The 21,493-nt window shown below is 45.2% G+C and overlaps 1 protein-coding gene across 1 annotated transcript in view; it reads left to right on the plus strand.

Moving 5' to 3' along the window:
- plxna2 (plexin A2) overlaps window positions 1–21,493 on the plus strand; it is a 180,517-nt gene that overhangs the window by 30,994 nt on the left and 128,030 nt on the right. The window contains exon 3 of the mRNA XM_056384398.1: window positions 26–208. Within this exon, the coding sequence (XP_056240373.1) occupies window positions 26–208 (183 nt within the window). The remainder of the gene's footprint in view (window positions 1–25; window positions 209–21,493) is intronic.

Raw genomic sequence — 21,493 nt, forward strand, 5'->3', positions numbered from 1 at the left:
TTGTTGTTACCTTCTCCTCCTCCAGCCAGTGCCCATCGACGACTCCTTCTGTGGTCTGGACATCAACCAGCCGCTCGGAGGTTCCCAGCTGGTGACCGGCCACACTCTCTACACCGAGACCCGGGACCGCATGACGTCTGTCACCTCCTATGTCTACAACAGCTACTGTGTAGCCTTTGTGGGCACCAAGAGCGGACGGCTGAAGAAGGTGAGCAGCAGCTCCTTTTTTACTTTCCTCTCACCCAGCAGTGAGCAAAGGCCCGTTGCAGGAGACTTCTGCTCGCTTCATCACTGTGATGCGGGCTGTCCAGTGGTCCATGGGGGTACAGACACTGTGAAGTGGTCCTATTTCCGTGCAGATGGATCATGGTCACAGGGAAACGTATCTCCTTAATATTTAATGCCTGCTGTCAAAATGTCGGAGAGGGGTAATGGCGATGGCTAGCTCACTGTAGTGGTCATTACCAGTTCCTTGTTAAGCGGAGCTCCAGTGTTGCAGTGTTAAATAACCTGCAGTGGCCCATTAATTTTAATAAGCACCTTTCTTGACTGTGGCCCACTGAGAGGCAGAAGAGGGAGCAGGTTCATGCACTGAACCTCTTAGTCTTGGTTGGAGAATACAGACGCCACAGAGGGGTTAAAGGCTGCTGGCCCAGTTCATAATCATAGATTTCACACCCCAGCCACCGGAATCAGGGTATTAGATGAGATTGGTCATTGACAGAAATGAATAGGGATTTAAATGACAGGTCTGCTTTGAAATGAGGTGAGAGGTCAATGAGAAATCTCTATGTTTTGCTGTTGCAGGGCTTCAGTGCTGACATCACTGCAGGCGCCTGATGCTTAGACTATATGCTATATGTTAAAATGTTCACCTCCATGCAAATAATGTGTTTGCGTGGGTGCATCGTACACAATTGCTGTTTGTCTTGAATGCTGATGGGGCTTTCTAGACACCATTTAGACAGCTGGTTGAAGGATTTGTCAGTATTCACTTGGCTCCGCCTCCCATGGGGCTGTTTTTTTTTTCTTTTTTTTGTTTTTGAGTGACAGCAGGAGTGTGTCACAGGGCCATAACTGGCTCATACAGTCGTTCCTCCCTCTTGCTCACAGCTGCATCAAGCTGAAGAGGAAAGGAGAGTGCAAAGGAAAGAGAGTCTCTAAAACCATTTAGATACCTCTTTTGGCAAGTTCTTTGTTATCTGGAGCCTGGCGATGCAACACACACGGAGTTGGCCTGGATTATTTTGGTCTCCATCTATTTATAATTAAATCAATACACCAATCAGACTGTCGTGGAGAGAATATTCATTCGATGTAATCCCCTGTTTGAGCTGTTAAATAATTCAGCACCGTTTTCTACTTGGTTACATTAGATGAGACAGGGAAAAAAAAAAAAAGAAAAAAGAGTGTTTTCCCCACTGTGTTGCTGTTGCTTTTGTTTTTATCTTCCTGCTTCTTTCCACACTCTCGTCTGTGAGCCGCATGCCGCCTGCCCTCCCCGGTCCTCTGGCTCTCTTTCCTATCTTCTGCTTCTTGTTTGAGAACCCATGCAAAATAGCCTTGCGTGCTGCTGTGTACATAGGCTTACTCCTCACATGGGGCATAACTGTAACAACAGTAACAGCTAACGTGGGGCGGAATTAACCACGATTTGGGAAAGGACACCTGGAGAATAGGTCCCAGGGATCTATGCACCAGAACAGAAAAACCAAGTACAGCACTGTTCCAGATCACAACAGAATAACATTATAATGCCACTTGTATGGAGTATTCCCATCATCTGATTCATCATAGTCAGCTATTCTACTTCATATTTCTACTTATAAATATTCTGCCTACTTTAGTTCTATTTATATATTAGATGACATTATGAGGCATGAGGGAAAGCCATCTTTTACTATTACTAACACCATTTCTATTGCAAGTTCATCTGTGTCCTTGGTAAGCTTGTATTTTTAGTGCACCAGCATTGCTGAAGCAAGAGTTTGCTGGACTCTATTTGAACCTGATTTGTTTGAAATCACGTGATTAGACGAGGCTGCCACCACAGTGCAAAAAAAAAAAAACTCCAATAATTTGCATGCAAGTAAGTTGTTGGACAACGACCAGTGGTGATTTGCATGCAAACACCGGATTCAACAAGCGCTGACTGTCCGTCTAATGCGCGTGAAAGAGAGAATGACCACAATTAGCCTATATCCGCCGCGGCTCTCTGCAACAGCGTGGAAAAAGAGAGCATTACTTTTTTAATAGGTAATGAATAATCAATAATGCTGCATGACAGCAGTGGCGGGAAGGAGGTGCTGCTTTGCCCACTGTCATTGTTAAGGTGTGTGTGTGTGTGTGTGCGTGTGTGTGTGTGTGTGTGTGTGCGTGCGCTTGTGCTTGTGCTTCTATCTTTGTGAGGACAGGTTTGAGTTTTAGACCTTCTGGAGTGGGGACTTTGTGGCCTCCGAGGGTTAAGACTTTTACGGGTAAGGTGTGTGTGTGTGTGTGTGTGTGTGTGTGTGTGTTTTCCTGTGTGTGAAATATGCATGTGTTTACATTGAGGGTGTTATCCATGCATTCCCTCAGGTGTCTCAGGGGGAGCGTAGGGAGAGGGTGACCTGATGAGCCCTGGCTGCTGCTCCTCTGCAGACGGCTGATAAGCTCCTACAGAGCTGTGTGAGACAAGTAGATGGAGGTAGGGTGCTGCAGGCTCCCTTCAGATGTGAGCATGACACAGCTATAGGGTGACAAGATTTGATGCTTTGGTGGTAGTACAGCTCCATACCTCTACCTCTTTCTCACAATCAGGAGAGACAGACAGACAGATGTGCGAAAGGGAGGGGGTGTGTTGTGTGTGGGGATGCGGGGTCTGGTGGGTGTGAGTGTGAGCCGTGATGAGAAAAGAAAAATAAGAAAAGAGGTGGCAGGAAGAGGCAAAGATAGAAGGAGAAGTAAGAAGGTACTGGGGGGAGGGAGGAAGAGACCGTTGAAATGTGAATTTAGTGCCGCCAAAGAAACCAGGGCTGCACCGCTGCCTGTAATTGGATTGGCTCCTTTCCCAAAGAATCCCCCCACCCTCCCCTGCCCTCCATCTCCCGCTTCCCCATTCAATCCCGCTCCTCATTCCCTCCCTCCCCGCTCTCCCTGCAGACCCGGCTCCTGTATATGCTGCTGTTTCCTGGGCTTTGCTGGAGCATGGCAAAGCAGGGAGGGATAGTGTTGGCGGATATCGCTGCCAGTGACAGGCTTTTGCAGGGGATTGATTGAGAGAGGGGTTAAGAGGGGTGTGGGGGGGAGATAAGCAGACACTGAGGTGAGGAGAATGCATATATAGTATGATGGACTGCAAGAAACAATAACGTTGAAGTTGCCAGCCACATACAGTGGTATGGCGCTCGCGTGCTGTGATCATGTGCACAGGGTGTGAAGTGACTACATTTTACTGTGTGATGTAGGATATTATGTTTCGTGAAGGTGGAGTGTTCTCATTCACAACCTGGAGAGAAACCTCGTACTATCATATAACAGCAGTGTTAAATGTGTAGTCAGACTGTCATGAGGCTTTTCAGAAATTGGTTGTGGACTTCTGGGTGGCACCCCTCGAGGCAGTGATTGATTGTGGAGGGCAGTAGATTTTCACCTCAGCAGAAAGCTGCTAGGGGGCAATCAATATTCCAGGTCCTCGTGCACTTTTTCTAGCTACAGTGAAACCAGTTCCAATCAGGACCAAAACTAGAAATTTAGCCCACTCTAAGCTAACATCAGAGGATTTTCCAGTGAGCTTGTAGTCCAGCTCATGAGTTAATGTCCTTTAATTATTTAAATTCTAGCCCCAGATTTACATTGATACTCAGCAGACTCCATCATCTACATTATCACTCTTACATACCCGGGGAGCAAAAGACTGCTACAGGGCTCTGTGGGTCAAATTATAGGAATGGGCGATCTGCTATGCCGTTTATTCTGGATACACATTACCCAAGAATTGCATCATTTAATTGGAATTGGCTGTGTGTGTGGTTCACTTTGTGCTTAAGCACAGACAGATCCCACACAGGGACTGGGATTGGTGGGAAGCAACAACTATGGCACTGAGGAAGAGAGGGAGCTGTTGGGAGCACTCCCTTTGATATCGATGGAGATGTAGGACACGGATGCACATGTAAAATTGGATGTTGAAAAATATCCCAGCAGTGTATGAATGGGGAGGTTAAAGCAAGCTCAGCCAAGACGCGTTCAGGATCCCCCTGTTAATCAGAGTCAAAACAACGAGAGTGAAGATCCTCCATCCCAGTTTTGTCGAAAACAGCAGAAGGGCTCAACCTATGGCCAGTGAGATACATTCCCAGATGGCATCCTCTCCTACATTAGACTTACTCAGGTCTAAATAAGTTGTTTATCAGAGATCCCACATTGTATAAAGCAAGATTTCCAGGTCTTTTTTTTTTAAAATTATATAGCAGGTCTAAGCTCTATATTAATGTTGTGAAAGTATCAAAGCGCTCAGTCCACAGAGAGATGCACACAGCCCGTATTCAGAAACTGAGCCGTAAAACGAGCCATCAGGACTTCCTGTAACAACAAAGCAGTCACTGCCCTCAGCCATGCCCTGAGCCCAGCCCACCCGGACCAACCATCCAACCTTGCAGGATTGGGTTCCATTGAGTGTTTACCTGAAATCTGCTATATTTTTACTCAATTACTCAGAAAACAGTCAGCCAATCAGAAGAGAGGATCAGAGTCTCTCTCCTGATTGGCTGCCCGACCTGTTGTTGCCAGAGCTCCAGTGAGAAGCCTGAGAGAAGAGATGTAAAACTACATTGAGATGGTTTTTGGTAACCACAACTATATCTTCTTATGGATATCATCACTTCGAATATAACACAAGGGAAGTATAAAATATGGGACCGACCTTAAAATGATGTATACATAATTAAGTAATGAGCCTTGACATAGAAAGTAAAACATTCTCTCAGTAGTTTTAGGCTAGTATTTCTTCAAAACTTTAACCTGTACTTCACACTTCGTTTTCTTTATTCGAACACTACACATCGTGGTGGATGTGAGTTTTGAATGAAATTAAGGTGGGCTGTATCAGCAGTAAACAATTCATGTCTTCCAGCTCTTTATCCTTCAAGCCTTCAACCATGATGCATTGCTTTCAGCCTAATTAAATCTTCTCATCATGCCCTGATGAATAATCAGGAATTGGTTTGGATGATGCCCCTGGCAGCTGAAGGGGACAACTTGAAAGGGTGGTTCAGGTGTTTAACCGGACAAACTGTTGAACTGGTTATTGTAGCGGGGGATGTGTGGCTGTCTCATGTGGCTCCCAAACTGGCCTTAAATAACAGCATGGGTGTATGTGTGTGTGTGTGTGTGTGTGTGTTGTGCGGACAGTGCTGGAGTTGTTGCAGGGGGGTAGCAGCTGATCATAGGGCATAAAGTGTCGGGGACTTGAAAGGCTTGTAAATGCAGGCAGCTGCTCCTACAGGGGCCCTGGTGGACAAGTGGTCAACTTCTCCCCCTCCTCTGCCTCTCCAACCACTCTCTCACCCCTCCATTCTGTGTTCACCCAGTAATGAGCCTCAAAGAGTTAGTCCTTTAGATTTGTCGCCCTTGGAGGAAATGTGATCTGAGAGCCTCGCATGTCTGTCGCCTGTCAGCCCAGAGGCTGCTCACTTGCTTGACCTGACCAGGCCCTGCTTTGGTGTGGCCGGGCTTTGCCTGGTCTGAAGCGAGGGATCAGCAATGCAGATTTGTCGTCACCGTTGTCCAACCTTCGGGCTCTGTGTTTCCTATGAACCCTCCTGGGTTTTCTACCTGGTAATGGAGGAGGAAAATTAGGGTAATGAAGAAGAGGAACGAGAGAGGAGGACAGGTGGTCAGAGATGACCAGATAAACAAACAGAGAGAGAGAGAAAAAGGGAGAGAGGTTCTAACTAGCAATGAGGATGATGTCCCTAGCAACAGCTGAGGCCCATGGCAACGACTGGATGGAAGCCAAACCGGTTCCCCCGGGGGTACGAATTACTCTGCGAGCAGAACTGAGGGGTCCTGTCACCTGCATCCTCTAAACCACATGCACACACACACACATACAGTATACTCGCTATCTTCATTTGTGAAATATGAGCATGAACTTTATAAACAGCTTTCAGTTGTTGTTTCCAGCTGGTCAATGGTTCTTCCTTGTGGGATTGCAAACAAATAAACAAACAAGGGAAAAGAAACACACATTTTAATAATTTTAATGGCTTTATTAAACACCTCCATTGTTGCTGCATGACTCGCATTAACCTTGAGCTCACATGAAAGGAAATACAATTGCTAGTGAAAAGCGCTGTCACAGTTGCCACCAGGTAGAATTTCTTTCCAATCATCACAGTCACAAATTGTTATTTTTCACTGAATTACAATAACCATTGCATCACTTTGTTTCAGATTGAATGCTGTGCTCCAATTAATCCCACACTGAACAAATAATTGCGTTCCTTTGTTATACTGTCTTTGTTTTGTTTGTCCTGTTTTAAAATGAAATGAAAACCACCCAACTCAACGCACCTGTTCACGAAGCAGACAAGTAACATTTCAAACTTGGTGAAATGACATAATGGCAAGTGACAGGGCGACATAAGGAGCGTTTTAGCTGAAGTGATAGCTGGCAATATGTTACAGCCATCTTCAGGACTCTCCCTGCTGGATTGCCAGCCTGCAAATCTTTTTAATCATGTTAAACTAAGCAATGCAGTCTCAGTCTGCCCAAGGGCAACAGCTGGAAGCCGAGCATAGCCTGCAGAAATTACTTTAGCTAGTAAAAGAACATTTTTCCCTCCCAACACAACTTGCAGCACTTTACCGGAGAGGCTGAATCAAATGTCTCACAGTAAAACCAGCACTATTTGGGAGAACTGCAAATAGGGGTAGATTTTATTTTGGCATTATCTGAACCTCAGAGTGTCTGTGGATGGGGGCTCACAGTTAGAGAGAGTGTCGGGCTTCCTTCAGCCTCTACGGAAGACAGGATGACTGATGAATACTATCCTACAGTATTGCAAATGGCTCTGTGAACATCTGCTCTGTGCTTTGTGGGGAATACCCTCTGATCGCCAGGGGGGCCTGAACGCAACATAACATCCGTGAGGAACTACAGAAGAGCCCTCTGTTGTATCTGTAGAAGCTATTTTTATAATAAATGTCATCATTTATTTTCAAAAACAAAGGGGGTCCATTTTTCTGGCAGTGTGTTTTTTTGTGTTTCGTAGGTGGTGTGTGATGGTGTGGGTATTTGTGTGTGGAGGTGGTTGCCATAGGTGTTTGATTACTATAACTCTAATGATTAGCTTGTTCATTGAGTCGTGGTTTGGTAGGATGTATGTGTGACCTTTTAGGAACCTGGCCTCCACTTGACCCCCCTCCTGCTCCGTTCTTAACCCTGAGCCAGATAAAGAGGCGACGGCCGCCGTCCCCAGGCTGCAGCAGCAGGCTGCGTCTTTCATGGGCTGTCTTAAGAGTACAAGCCCCTCTCTCTGCCAGACCTGGTCCAGGCTTCTCTAAACACTTCACTGTTAAAAGGCCAGTGGAAGACTGAGAGCCCCTGCTGCTCCATTCATCCAAACCTTATATCTGCTTTTCCCCCCTCTTAGTCTCTCTGATTTACTCTCTCTCTCTCTCTCTCTCTCTCTCTCTCTCTCTCTCTCTCTCTCTTTCTCTCTCATCCTCTCTTTCTTTTCATAGCAGTGAGTTAAATGTAGCCTGGTCAGTCACCCAGCTGTCCCCTCTCATTTTCTTCCACTTTTCTTCTTCCCCTCTCATTGCTCTCTTTCTTCCTGTCTCTTTCTCTGTCTCAGTCTCTCACAGTCTTTTTCTCCTTCTCTCTTCTCAGCTCAGACTATTACAATGACACAGCCTACCCTGCAGTGATCTCATTAATCACATTCAAACAGCTCTCCGTTGCTTTCTCTCCTTCTATCTGTCTCCCTCTCCATTCTCTTTCCTCTAATTGCTTGCTCTTTTCTCTGCCAGTGTCTCGAAGGAAGCGTTTTTCATTATCTAACAACAAGAGACAAATACTCATACAGTTTTACTACAGATGGATTTTATACATTTAGGCTTAATATAGTTAGGAGATATGCCGAAGTATGCATCCATGCCAATGTAGCCAAATCCCAAAAGACACAAAGACAGACTCATGTACGCACGTCTGTACATATGTGATGCTCTTGTGCATTAATTTATCACAGTAATCACATTTTTTGTCTAAGTAGAACACTTGATTTTATTTATTAGATTTGTTATTGGCAATGCCTTTTATTTTTTTTAAGGAAACAAATTACCCTGTTGAGTGCACCCCATAATTGGACATAACCTCATGAGTGAAATTAATTAACCCATTGTTGATTAGAGGCACTTTCCACCAGAGACTGCCTGCAGAAAGAAGCACTGCAGAAATCCAGTTTCTCCAGCATGAGTTCTCGTTGACTGGGCTACCAATGAAGATGATGGCAGCGGTATTTATCTTGCTCATGAAGATTTTCTCATGTTTGCAAGCTTGTGGCCTTGAAGGAGAAAACACGACATAGGTCTTGGCTCCGCTTTTACACGGTTTCTTACACACACAGAGACTGGGAGTCATACTATGCCTGTGGCGGTGGATTGTGTGGTTTCCACCAATGTTGGGAGCAGTAGTGTCATTAGGACTAGGAAACCACATCAAACACTGCTTGCTCCCCAGATCCATGTCTTCCTGGTTAGGCAGAAAAAAATAAGTAAAAGTGAGCGTGAATATTCCCACATGTTTCTCTTAATAAGAAGTGGCCTCCATTCTTATAAATACGGTATTTCTATCTCATGCATCCTGGCTATCGAATGTTTTATGTGCAATAAAAACACTACAAAAATATGTCCAAGACATTATGCAAGGAAGCTGTGTTGGGAGGCAGGGCCTCCCTGGCCTATCAATATTCCTGTTTAGTCTGCAGCCAATGTAGGCACCACGGGAAGAACATTTGAAATTCATAGAAATTCTTATCAGTTGCGTTGCTGTTATTGATCTGTTACTGTGGAAACGGGTGTAGGCCTTGTTATATTTTCTTGCCTGAGGTAGAAGTCTCAGAGCTCCAGTGACTTCCAACAGTTCTACCAATCAAAGAGTAAATTTCTCCCCCTGTCAAATGAACTTTAAGTACGCAGTGCTTGACTTTTGTCCTCTCAGTTGCCAGCTGGCATGGAATATGAGGTTTTTTTTTTTGTTTTGTTTTTCAGCTTCCCAACTGACCTTGCTGAAGTACAGAGAGAGAGAGAGAGAGAGAGGGGACAGAGAAAAAGAGAAAGAGTAAACATCTTTAGGACAGAAAAAAACAACACAGAAATAGATTAGCGAGCAACGTCTGTCAAAGTGGATGGCTGGCTCCGTGCCAGGTTTTATTGATTTGCTTTACAGAGGACTTGAATGGGCCAGATAACTGTGATTAGCCAATTCATTACTGCTGGATCTTAGAGTGGTCCAAAATTAGATAAAAGGGGGAACAGGGAGGACAGAGGGAGAGCGAGAGAGAAACTTTGCACAGAAACTACTAACAGTGACCCACAACAAAGGGAATCTTTTTGAAGTTCTTGATGAATTTCCCCTATTTTACATGCAGCGTAATGATCGTCCTCATTAGAAGCTGTTGTGAAATGAAACAAAGTGGGAAAAAAAGGGAAAAACATGCATTGTTTATGTGTTTGATAGCATGCATAATGATTCTAGATTACTCAAGCAACCAAAACAGCATTCCTCTCATCTACTTTGCAAATGTGTGCTTCCATTTCAAGTGCCTTTTTCAAGTAACACATCTCTAATAGATCTCAGAAATGAGAACTGTTTTGGCTTTGATGATATACTAAACTGTTGTCTGTGCAAAGGCAAACTGAGTGTGACAGCGACTAATGTTTCTGTCTGATAGGGAGACAGCTTTACTGCTCCTCTGTCTCCCACTTCATACAAGACAGCAGCAGTTATCAGGGCCCTTAGAGTTAAGCTCGCCTGGGTGACAGCGTTGTTTAATGCATTTCTATGATCATGCAGTGTTTACAGGAAGCTTTTTCATGAGCTCTGCACAAACCTTTTCTTTGATATATGTGTTTTGACATTGTACAGTCATCTGGTTATCATTTATTATGAATGTTATTGCTATAAGAATTAGGGATTGTAGTAAGATGCCATGTTCCTGCCACATTAAATACAGCAGCTGCCCTATTTCCCCTTTGAGATATTCCTGTTTACCTCTGTAACCTGGACTCTGAATCCATGACAGCGAAGGATCGAGGAATGCAGGCCTTTATCATTTTCCCTGATTTTCCTCTTGCTCCAATTTCCTTTCTACATTTGTTCTGGGCCACAGTCTATCTCCTCATTCCTCTCTTCTCTCTCACTTTCTCCATCTCCCTCGCTCTTACCGCGGGGCTGTCAAGTAACTCCAGCTAGCCATCAGCTTAATGAACAGTGATACAGTGCTAATAGCATGTGATAATATTTCAAGCCATTGGTAATCTCCGCTCACTCAGCCTTTACCTACTCGTCACTTCTGCGCCTTTAATGCACGCATACACACACAGGGCATCTCTTTCTCTTGACAGCTGTGTGTCGGGTCTTGGCCTTCATGCTGTCATGAAACGAAGCTGTCAGCCTAGACTCCCTCTTAATAGTCCATCCGTCCAGTAAAGACACCTACAGTCTTAATGTGATTGGACAGTTCCTCCTTGTGTAGTTTGTGTAACACATTGTACAGTGCGTTGTGTTCACTGACCATAGCATCCATGGTCTGTTTGTTTTCAAGACCTATTCGTTGGTTTTAAAGGAGCTATTTGTAAGTTTTGCTAATGCTACATTGCCAACATTAGCATCAACAGCTGTTTACTTACTAGAGAAAACAATGCAAGTTTAGCATCAAGCTTCATTCCTTTACTGACCAAGAGCTATGTCCAGCAGTGGAAAGCAACACCAATGTTAACTCTACTAAAGTTAGCATGCTAACCAGCCAGTCTTGGCAAGAGCTTGAGCCATTTTTGCATTTACAAGACATGAGGTTAGAGGTGCTACTTCCTCTTCTTCGGTATTGGAAAGTGACAAGACTGCTCAGCTGAGCTGGGGCTAGCTGGTTAGCATGCTAACTTCAGTAGAAGAAAAGAACAAGAGGGTTGCTTTCCGCTGCTGGAAACAGTTCTTGGTGAGTAAAGCAAAGAAGTTTGATGCCGTTTCTTTTACCCTGGGAAGTAAACAGCTTTAAATGCTGACGTTGGCTGTGTAGCAATGGAAAAAACTTACAAATAGCTCCTTTTAAAGGTATTTATAGTCACATAACTCCACTCATGATTTCACTAGAAAAAAATCATCTACCATTCACCCTCTATTCCTTGAATATTACTCAGTATAAGGTTATAGTTCACTTTCAGTATGTTGTTTCCAGAAACCAGTCTACTATCTGACCCTTAGAGCAGTGACGTGAAGCACAATGTCATGGCCATATAATGTCTTTACTCACCACACACTGACTAGTGAGATTGAAATAACGACAGAAAGAGGAAGATGTGTAAGAGCCCACAGGCAGTATTGTTTGAATCGAGATATAGCACAGAGAGAAAATATATAGTCCATGTAAAATATGTGATATGTCAGAATGTGTGGGTGGATAGATTGCTGGACAGATTCTGTGTAACAGGAAAGAGGAGGCGTGCCGAGTTACAAGTGAACAACTGAGGGAGGTAGAAAATCGCAAGGGCATGTGTGTGATTGCGAACAGCACCTGCATCATCACCAGAAAACCCCATGCCAGGCCAGTGAGAGGGCATTAACGAGGTCATGATATCAAAGAAACAGAGCAGGAGCCAGAGGCCTCTTCCAGTCACAGGTCAGCTCAGCCACCGCTGTTATTCATTAAACCATAATGGTTAGCGGTTGGGAAAACATTATCTGGGCCCCCAGTTACTTGACTAAAGGTAAGGGTCAGGGCCAGAGGCAGGGGTGAGACGTCCCCTTGCTTGGTGACATGGGTGTGCTTTGTCAGATTGGATTAGCAGTCAAGGCAGAGAGAGGTGATGATTTGATGGAATCACAGCACAGCGGCAAACCATCAGCATTCCTCCCTCTTACTTCATTTAAAAGGGCAGTTAAACATTTCTGTGGGGAATAACGTGTTACTGTCAGTCGTTGTTAAGTGTTTTGGTGCATTTGGCAGCCACACTCTGGAGCTGCTGGAAGCAGCTGTTGGCTCAGTGGGGTGTATAGATAGAGGAGGTGTGTCGCATGTTCATGTATGCATGTGTTTGGCCTATATTAGCCGACTGTGATCATGAATTAGCAGAGAAACAGACAGACCAGTTGTAGCTTAGCCTTGTGCCAGTTAAATTTGGTGATTAGAGGGTAAAGATCTTGTCTACATAATTTGCAGGTTGCTTCTCTGAGGTATTATGCCTTTGACAAATGTGCGCACAGCACATGCAGCTGAAGGTTTACGTATGTTTTATTGTGTGTACAGCTGTGGTGTGGTGCACATACAGATTTGACTCATTTATTTGTATGAGAGAGGTGTGCAAAAACTCCCTTGATCATACATTCAAAAGACACTACGTGTTTTCACTCAATTTCAAGAGTGTTTCATCACACGCAAATGCGTGCCCACACATACGCACACTGGGGAGGGGGGGGGGGGGGGGGGGGGTTGGGGGGGGGGGGTATTTTGCCTTCCAACTGATTAGGAAACGAGCAACACTTGTGTCATGAGTTTTCACCCTAATAAGCCCGGATTGTTGCGGATGGGTGGACACCTTGGGTGCAGGTATGCTGTGTTTAGGCTGCGAGCTAGATTGGAGGGTGGGTGGCTGATGGTGGTGGTTAAATTGGGAGGTATGGTATATCAGATGACTGCGTCGGCTCCCCGCCATCCTCGGCTGAAAGGGGATAGGACGGTGTTTGGGTTACACCACGCTGGGAGCGCTGTCCTCTTTAAATAAGACACACTTGAACAAAGTGCAGCTGATCAGATTAGCGTGGCTGATCAGGTTTCTCAGCAGGTTGTTGGCTCCCACTGTCTGAACATCTTGACGAAGAAATGCTGTCAGTACTAAACACACTGAAGAACAAAGGGGGTGTGAATGAAGGGATATACCAACAGTTGTTGTTAAGCTTTACTTGGGAAAATGGATGACGATAGAACATGGATTTTACTGAATTCATTTGTGATCAGTACAGCCGGGGCTGTTAGCGTGGTAAACATCCATCCTTTTTGCTCAGCGAGTTTTGTTTCTCTCCGTCTGCAGTCTTTCTCAAGGGTGAAGTTATTCTTACTGGCAAAAGACAGAAATCCTACAATAAAGTGGACCTTTGGGACTTTGTCTGAAACAATGGTAGCAGGATGAATTGTACCAATCGAGTTGTGCTGGGTTCTATTGTTAAGTTTGCTATTGTGTGACGAGAAGGAAATTGTTTCTGTTCTTGGGCGCTGATGAATCCCCCCCACCCACCCCTCTTCAAAGACCAGAGATCACTGAAACACATCAGAGGAGGAGAAAAACAAGAATATCACCAGAAAGGCAGCGTCTTGGTTTGATTCTCCATTTCTTTTCTCTTTCGTTCTTCGTCTCATCCTCTGCCGCTGCCTGCAACTATTCACTACATCTCTTCTTCTCTCTTCTCGCGGATCCACTTCTCAGCATCTTTGTCTCTGTTTGTCTTGTTTTTTTTTTTCTCAAATGCCTGGTCCCTGTTCCTGTCTCTGCCCTTCTCTGTCTGTGTTTCTCATTCTCCATGGCTTTTCACCCGTGATCCATCTAGGCCAAGCCACAATCCCTTATAAGGCCAATGGAAGCCCCCATCTGGCCTCTTATTTCCATATCAGATCTCTAGTAACAGACAGGGTTTTATACAGGATCAAGCCTGGAATGTGAAGCTGCCTCTCCATCAGCTGTGGCACAAACCCTGCTCCGCTCTCTGCTCCTGGGCACAAACCTGGTCACACCTCCTCTGTCCCCCCTCTGCCCCTCTTGCGAGCTTTATCTCCTCTCACCTCCATTTCTCCCCATTTCACCTCAACTCATCTTCCCACCTCCCTCCTTCATCCTCTCTTGTGTTTCTTGTATTTCTCCCTGCGCCTCTCTCATGTGTCTGTATCCTCTACTTCCAACCACCTCAGCAGCAAAAACACAGTCACACTTCGCTCCTCTCTCGGCAGCATCTTAGCAAAGCACACATTTCACGTCCGGGGGACAGAAACACTGCACGCTCAGATGGTTGCCTGCTCTTAGTTCGCAGCTTATACGCCGATGCAGCTGCAGACAGCCAAACAAAAGACTAAGCCACATCTGAGAGCAAAGACAAAAAGGAGGAACGCAGGAAAAGCCATACAGTACAACTCCACAACAAACACTCTTAAAAAAAAAAATGGGCTCAAAGGACATCTGCGGTTTGGGCTTACACGCCCATTATATTTAAAAGCTCTCTTTCCTTCATCATCATTACATCTCTGTGTCTTTCTGCCTCTTCCTCTCTATCCGTCGCGCACTCACCGAGTCTGTTCCTCATTACAATTTGATGTTTCCACAGGCTTTTTCTCCCTCCCTGTCGAGCTCTAATATGTAAAGTGTCGACTTTCCTGCGTGTGTGTGTGTGTGCGCGTGTGTGTGTGTGGTTTGGTTTGTTGTCGTAGAGAGTCTGTTTCTGATTAGGCTGGCTCTCACTAAGCCGTTCCTTTACTGCCACATTTGGGCCTTGCTTGGCAGTGGAACCCTCAGCGTGAATCTCATCCAGGCCTTAATTGTTTTAAAAGGCTGGCAGACCTGGCTTTTTCTCTTTGGCTCTGTTTGTTGTGTCTTTTCTTTCCTTCACTCTCTCTGCGCTCTCTCTCTCACTCTTTCTTGGTCTCTCTCTTGCACCTCTACTTCCATTTCCACCACGTTCTCCTTTGTTCCTCTCTTTCTCTCCCAGGGTCTGACACAAATGGAGGGATGAAGGGATGAGAGGGGATCTCGTATAGCCTATAATGCCTATCTCCTCTGGGGCCTGCATAGCTCATTAACCTACGTTGGTTCCCACATGCCTCCATTAAAGAGAGACACCTGGCTCCCGAGGGGGCCAACAGGGAAATGACAAGTCCACTCTCCTTTCCCTTCATCAGCATCCTAGACACATATAGAGAAAGGAGCTACGCCCAGGCTACTTCCTTTATTGTGGCTGCAGCGGTTATTGATGCTGATGTGTTGATTCCTCTGTCATGTCAGCTGTGCTGTAATGCGACATGTATACTGCACATTGAAATAATGACATCCACGTTATATTCCAAGTGGCTTTTCATGAATAAAAAGCAGCCCTGCTTCTCGCGTTTGAAGGAAATCAGGGGAGTGACAGTGTGAGCAACAGTTTCAGTCCGTACACACACACACACAGACACACACACACACACACATACACACTTACGCCACTCTGTTCAGCTGAGAAACAGACTGTAAGCTTCTGGTACAGTGGCAAGTCTCAGATTAGCCAAAGTCCTTTTCAGAGCCAGGGTAGCATCAGCTGCATTCCTGGGGTTACGCATTGAAATGTATACTGTGAGTAATTGCCAGTGAAAAGCCTAAATCTTATTTGGGCGATGCATCCCAAATCTGTGTTCAGGTCCCCTGGCTGCCTCTGCTTAATCTGCTTGGTGGGGACTTAGCCTTTCTAATGTTCTCCTCGTCCACTCTGCAATACAGAGGAATGCAGAGATAAGCAGAATGCCCCTGCGCCCTGCCACCTGACCACAAAACAAATAAATGCTTTTTATTATAATGGGAGATGAGGAGATATGCAGATGGCAGGTTTTGCCATGTGTCTTTATCTTTAATTGTCTCTCTTTTTCCCCCCTCTGTTTCTGTCTGCAGTCTGTTTCCTCTGTTTTTCTTTTTGTTTTTTTTTGTTTTTTCTCGTGGTTGTAAATCTCTCAACCATGCATTTCTGGCGCTAAAGTGAGTAAGTTGAACTGCATCACTTTAATGTCAGACTCCGTGTTTTCCACAACACTGACCTCTTTGTCTTCTGCTGGCTGCAGTTTCTCTATCTTCTGCTCTCCCCTTTTCTTTACTCTCCACTACTCCTTCACACCCTGTGCTGTGTGTGTGCGTGTGCGTGTGCGTGTGTGTGTGTGTGTTTGTATGCGAGTGTGTCTGGCAGACAAGTGGATGTTAGGGAGTTACAGTGACCTGGAACAGTCTGGAGATTGTCTTTTCACCAACCCCCCCCCTCCCGCCTCCTCACTCAGTGCATTTCTTTTTCTATTGCATCTGGCCGCTTCTCATTCTTCTGTCCGTCTCCACTGCTAAGAAATATTAGCATATCATTGCCGTAAGGAGCTTCCAACTTCACAATTAATGGGTTTTTAATGGTTCCCCGGGCCTCAGCATTATGTGGCCGCGGCTTCTTAGCCTAATCCAATGGGGACCATATGGGCAGCAGCCCGACTCCATACGCCGGACCCAGAGGTGTATTGAAACCAGTGGGGAAGCAGAGCCAAAGTGTATTTAAATCCAGAGGAGCTCAGGGGTTTACTTAAAACCAAAGAAAGTTTATTTGCTCAACGACCTCAGAGACTGGAGCGAGCGCAGGAGGGCTCTCCTTCTTTTTACAAGCGCCGGATTAAATGTCCACTTGGGTTGAAGGTGTGCAAAAATGTGTGCATGTGTGTGTATGTGCATTTGTGTCTGCACTTAGTTCATTTCACATCATCTTTGTCGTTGTTCAAATATGGGCCTTTTCTTTTTTTTTTTTTCTAACCAGTGTGAGCGTAAAAGTAGCATTGAGAGTTTATAGAGCATAGAGTTTTGCAACACACCCGGGAGACCACCAACGAGGCCGACCATCTCATCCGCGGTCGGACTGAAACATCAGCAGAGTAGAATAAACATGACACTCGACACACTGACGGCGTTAGCACAATTAAACCCGCGAGGATTTAATGTTACGTATTGTGTTTATATTCGTACACTCAGCTTGTCCTGAAAAGGAAGGTGTCTGTGTTGTGGGTTTATGGTCTGTTTAGACAAATGTGCCTCGAGTAAATTCAGAAGTAGAAATAGTTTATTCACTCACACTGTCCTTTCACCTCCAGTTGCTGAAACTCACCATGGACGTCTGTGCCTGCAGGCGGATAATTACTCAGTTAAAACTACAGAACATGCAAAAAGTCTTTGTCTGTGTGTTTGCCTGCTTTTAAAAGGACAGTCGCTTAATTCTTACAGCTTGATTCTGCAAGTACAAACTTTATTTCTTCCACTGTCCACTGTGAGTTTACGACAAAACTTTGAGCACCTTCAGACTTTGTCCTTGTTCACTCTTCTGTAAACTCGCACTGATACAATTTGGAAATCCAATCCTTCCAGATGGACTTGAGAATAAATTACTAAAGGTCAAACTAACTGGCCAAGCAGCTAACAAGCCAGCGCACCGCGGTCAACACCTGAGTGGAAAGCAGCCAGAAAAGCTCTTTAGTCATTACAGTTTCTGTCAATGGAAAGAAGATTAAAAACGACTAAGGACTGTGTCTCCTCGGCTCACACACTTTTTTTTCCTCAACATGATCCACTTAGGCTTCTAATGTAATGCATGTTATATAGAAGGGTTGTGGTGTTACAGTAGGTATAGAATCCTTGCTCCTCCTTTCTTTTCCTGTGTGTGTGTGTGTGTGTGTGTGTGTGTGTGTGTGTGTGTGTGTGTGTGTGTGTGTTTGTGTGTGTGTGTGAATGCCATGCAGTGCAGTAAGTGCTGACGCAAGCTTTATGCGTCCCTGTCCAGGTAATGGCCTGTAGCAGTACCGTAGAGCAGCACTGCAGCCTGGGGCCTGCCAGAGGAGGAATGACATTTACTGCCACCTTAACTAGCTCATTAGCCTGCTTCACAGCCCTTCTCTCTATTCACTCCACAGAGGGTAATGAGAATAGCAGTGTTTTACACTGCCAGTTGTTATTCCGCTCATGTCTTTCAAGGCTATCAAGATGGAACACTCGGATTGTTTTGGGAAATGGCTTCACGCCTGCCCCACCTCCCACCCCCCCCCCACCCCCCGCACCCGCTCTCTATGCTGTTTTAAGCACGAGTGTTCACTCACACTGTCTTTGAAGAAACAATTGATGAGAGTGTTGAGTCTTCACATGCATACGATCCATTGCGATATCGCCGCTACACACTCATCTATAGTGAGCTCATCTTTTAATCAGGCCTGATCCAGGCGACTGATTGGCCCTATTGTTCAGCGTACAGGCTGTTGAAACCTGCCTTTCACTCCTTCGAAAATAGACAAACACGCGTTTGTGTTCCCACAGACAACAGGCAGAGAGAGAGAGAGAGAGACACACACACACACACACCTGCACACACACCTGTGCGCACTGTTGCACAAACTCAAATCTTCATTATGCCGCTTCTTCTGTTGATTGGAGGGTTGTCGTGTGGTGTTGATGTGGGACAGACTCAACATAATCCTTCCGCTCCTCTCTAGCTGCCTGACATTTTCTCTGTTCTTCATTAGGGGACGGAGGGATTGAAAAAAGAGCAGCACAGAAATAATGGCAGTGAAATGATGGGAATGCAAAATGGCAAAAAGATGTGATTAAAACATCAACATGCCGACCTGTGAGCCAACAGGCCTCCTTTTCCTGTTGGTGGTACACTCACCCTCTCTGCTGCTGCTGCTGCTGCTGCTGTTGACTGACATGAGATCCAGCACAATGAGATGTGTTTGTTTAGTAGGCGTGTGAGCAAAGCGGTTATACAGCTATACACACACACACACAAATACAAAGCAACGACAAGTGTGTCCACTCAGACTAGTGGAATGCCTCAGGCCCAGGCACATCCCAAGGCCTCTGTTCTGGCCGTGTTCTTGGTAACACACTTGGGTTTTACAGACTAAAAAAAAAAAAAAAAAAAGTGTAAAGAGATGAGATTGATTCAGAATACAGCACACTACAATACATTTCCAAAACTGTACAAAAAGGATACTAAAATTCTTTCTTTACAGGGCCATGTGTGTATAGACAGTATCATTTCCCCTCCTGCCCTCCAGTTCATGGTCTGCTTGGTACAGTCAGTTATCTAGTGGCTGTAGTTTCAGTCAGCATTCCCTGCCTGACTAAAAACAGCCCAAGGCCTGTTCTTACAGTCTGATCCCCCTTTGTCTTTCTTTCACTAATTGCCTGTGTTTGAGTTTTGCGCAAGCTTGTGTGTATATGTGTATGTGTGTGTTGCTTCGCCACAACCACCCGTATCCTGTGTTTACAGCGTTAATGTAGCGGGTCAGACATTAGACTGTCTGTGACTCATAATGAGTTATTGTACCGCTCCTTCGAAGAGCCATTCAGAGGCATGACCGCGGGGCAAAGCGCCGAGGCCCCTGCGTGTCTGCACTCTTTAACAGGTATCAGACGGCATTACAGGTTCCCACAAGAAGCGGATTAGACAGCCCGTACTCAAGCTCCTCAAGGTAAACACACCTTTCCCTTCTATCCGTGTCAACATCAGTCAAGCACGCTCTGGTCCAAACTTTGTTGAGGATCTCTGGGAATATGAAACACTCATGAGCTGTCAGTTTTGTTTAAGGGAGTATTTCAGCCCCCTCTTTTCTTTTGACCCCGCTGTGCAGTAAAGAGAAATGAATCATTGCTGGCGATCCCTGTTCTCAATATTTACTCTCGGAACGTAATGAAGCGACACTAAAACCCTGCTCAGGGACTGGTTGAATAAAGATATTTCAGCTTCTCTTTTTACTTCTGGCACGAGTCTGTGTTTAAACAGAATTGGGGTTTTGGTGCCAAATGAGGTGCCCAGTTGGCCAGGACCTAACACTACTACTCCATTCTCAATGAAAAACCCGCTAGAGAGGAAGTGTCCTCACCAAGCAAATATGCCAGCTGTGACCAATCTCAGAGCTCTCTCCGCTCACAAGCAAGTATAGTCTGCTCTAACTGGCCAGAATAGTTTTTATGAGCGCTTAAGTCAAAACATAAACAAAGTGAATGCACGCACCCCCCCCCCCCCCCCCCCACACACACACACACAGTCTTAGCTCGTGGCCTCTCCATCATTAAAACAACTGCTTATTTCAGACAGCTTAAGTAAGTTGTCTTCCTTTTCCTTTCCCAGCTGCTTTGTTAGCTGCCTGTCTGCTTGTATTTTCAGCCTACCAGTGTGCTCGCTAAATGACAGCCTTGCTTTGACTTTTCAGTGTGCGAGTGGTTGTGGGTGCGTGTGTGTGTGTGCTAGCTAGCGTGCATGCTTGTGTTTGCAAATTTTAGTGGCATTATGTGACGAAGAGGCCTGTTTTGGCTCTGGCAGGCTCCTTTTTGGGGTTCTCATGGGGGTCTGGGAGGTGGGGGGGGGGCCGTGTCGAACCGTACCAGACTGTGTTAAGGCAGCTCAGCATGGAACTATCCAAGTGTAGTTAACATGTATGAGTGTGGATTAACATGGAGGCCTCTCTCCTCAGGCACACTCTGTCACAGATCTGTCAGGCCTCTCTGAGACCCCCTCACAGCGCAGCTCTCATCTGTCAACAGGCTGTACCCCACTCACACACACACGGGAACAAAAGCATGCATGTACATGCAAATACACACACACACCCACACACACACACACACATATGCATACAGATATATGGCTGCAAACATACTGTACAGGCACACAGGCACCCACCCACACACTCACTTTACCAGTAGATGTGACCCCCCAGGGTCTGTATCTGAAGTTTTTGTTTCATCACATGAATTTTTGAAATATGTTGCACATTAAAAATGATGCCTTCATTTCCTTAGACAACCAGCTAAGAGTAAACCGCAGCCTGTCAGAGCCACATTCCAAAGTTCTTGTTTAATTTATGAAAGACAGCTGTCCAGGGTTGTAGACTGATGCTAACAAATAGCTTGAAAGTTTGACATTTAATATGCTTTTTCTGCATGTCTGTGAAGTCATCCAATAAACTAAACTGAGCTAAATTCAAGAGATAAACGTAGTTCCTCCTTTTATTTTTTGTTAAAGGTCCCATATTATAGACTTTTCCATGTTTTATTTGAAATGTTGATATTCATGAGAAGATATAGTTGTGCTTTTAAGTACCAAAAACTATCTTAATGTAGTCTTATATCTCTTCTCTCAGGCTTTTCTCTGGAGGTCAGTAGTAACAACAGGTTAGTGAGCGAATTAGAAGAGAGGCTCCGAACCTCTCTTCTGATTGGCTGAATGTTTTCTGAGTGATCAAATAAAAGTATTGCAGATTTTGGGTAAACACTCAGAGAAACCAAATCCTGTAAAGTTGGATGGTGGGTTCAGGTGGGCTGTGCTTGGCGCATGGCTGTGGCTGCTTTGTTGTGACATCACAAAGTTACAGGAAGTCTTGATGACTCATTTTAAGGCTCAGTTTCTGAATACTGGCTGTGTGCATCTCTCTGTGGACTGAGAGTTTTCATACTTTCACAGTATTAATATAGCACTAATACCTGC

The sequence above is a fragment of the Seriola aureovittata genome, chromosome 9 (genome assembly GCF_021018895.1).
Source record: "Seriola aureovittata isolate HTS-2021-v1 ecotype China chromosome 9, ASM2101889v1, whole genome shotgun sequence".
Taxonomy (NCBI): domain Eukaryota; kingdom Metazoa; phylum Chordata; class Actinopteri; order Carangiformes; family Carangidae; genus Seriola; species Seriola aureovittata.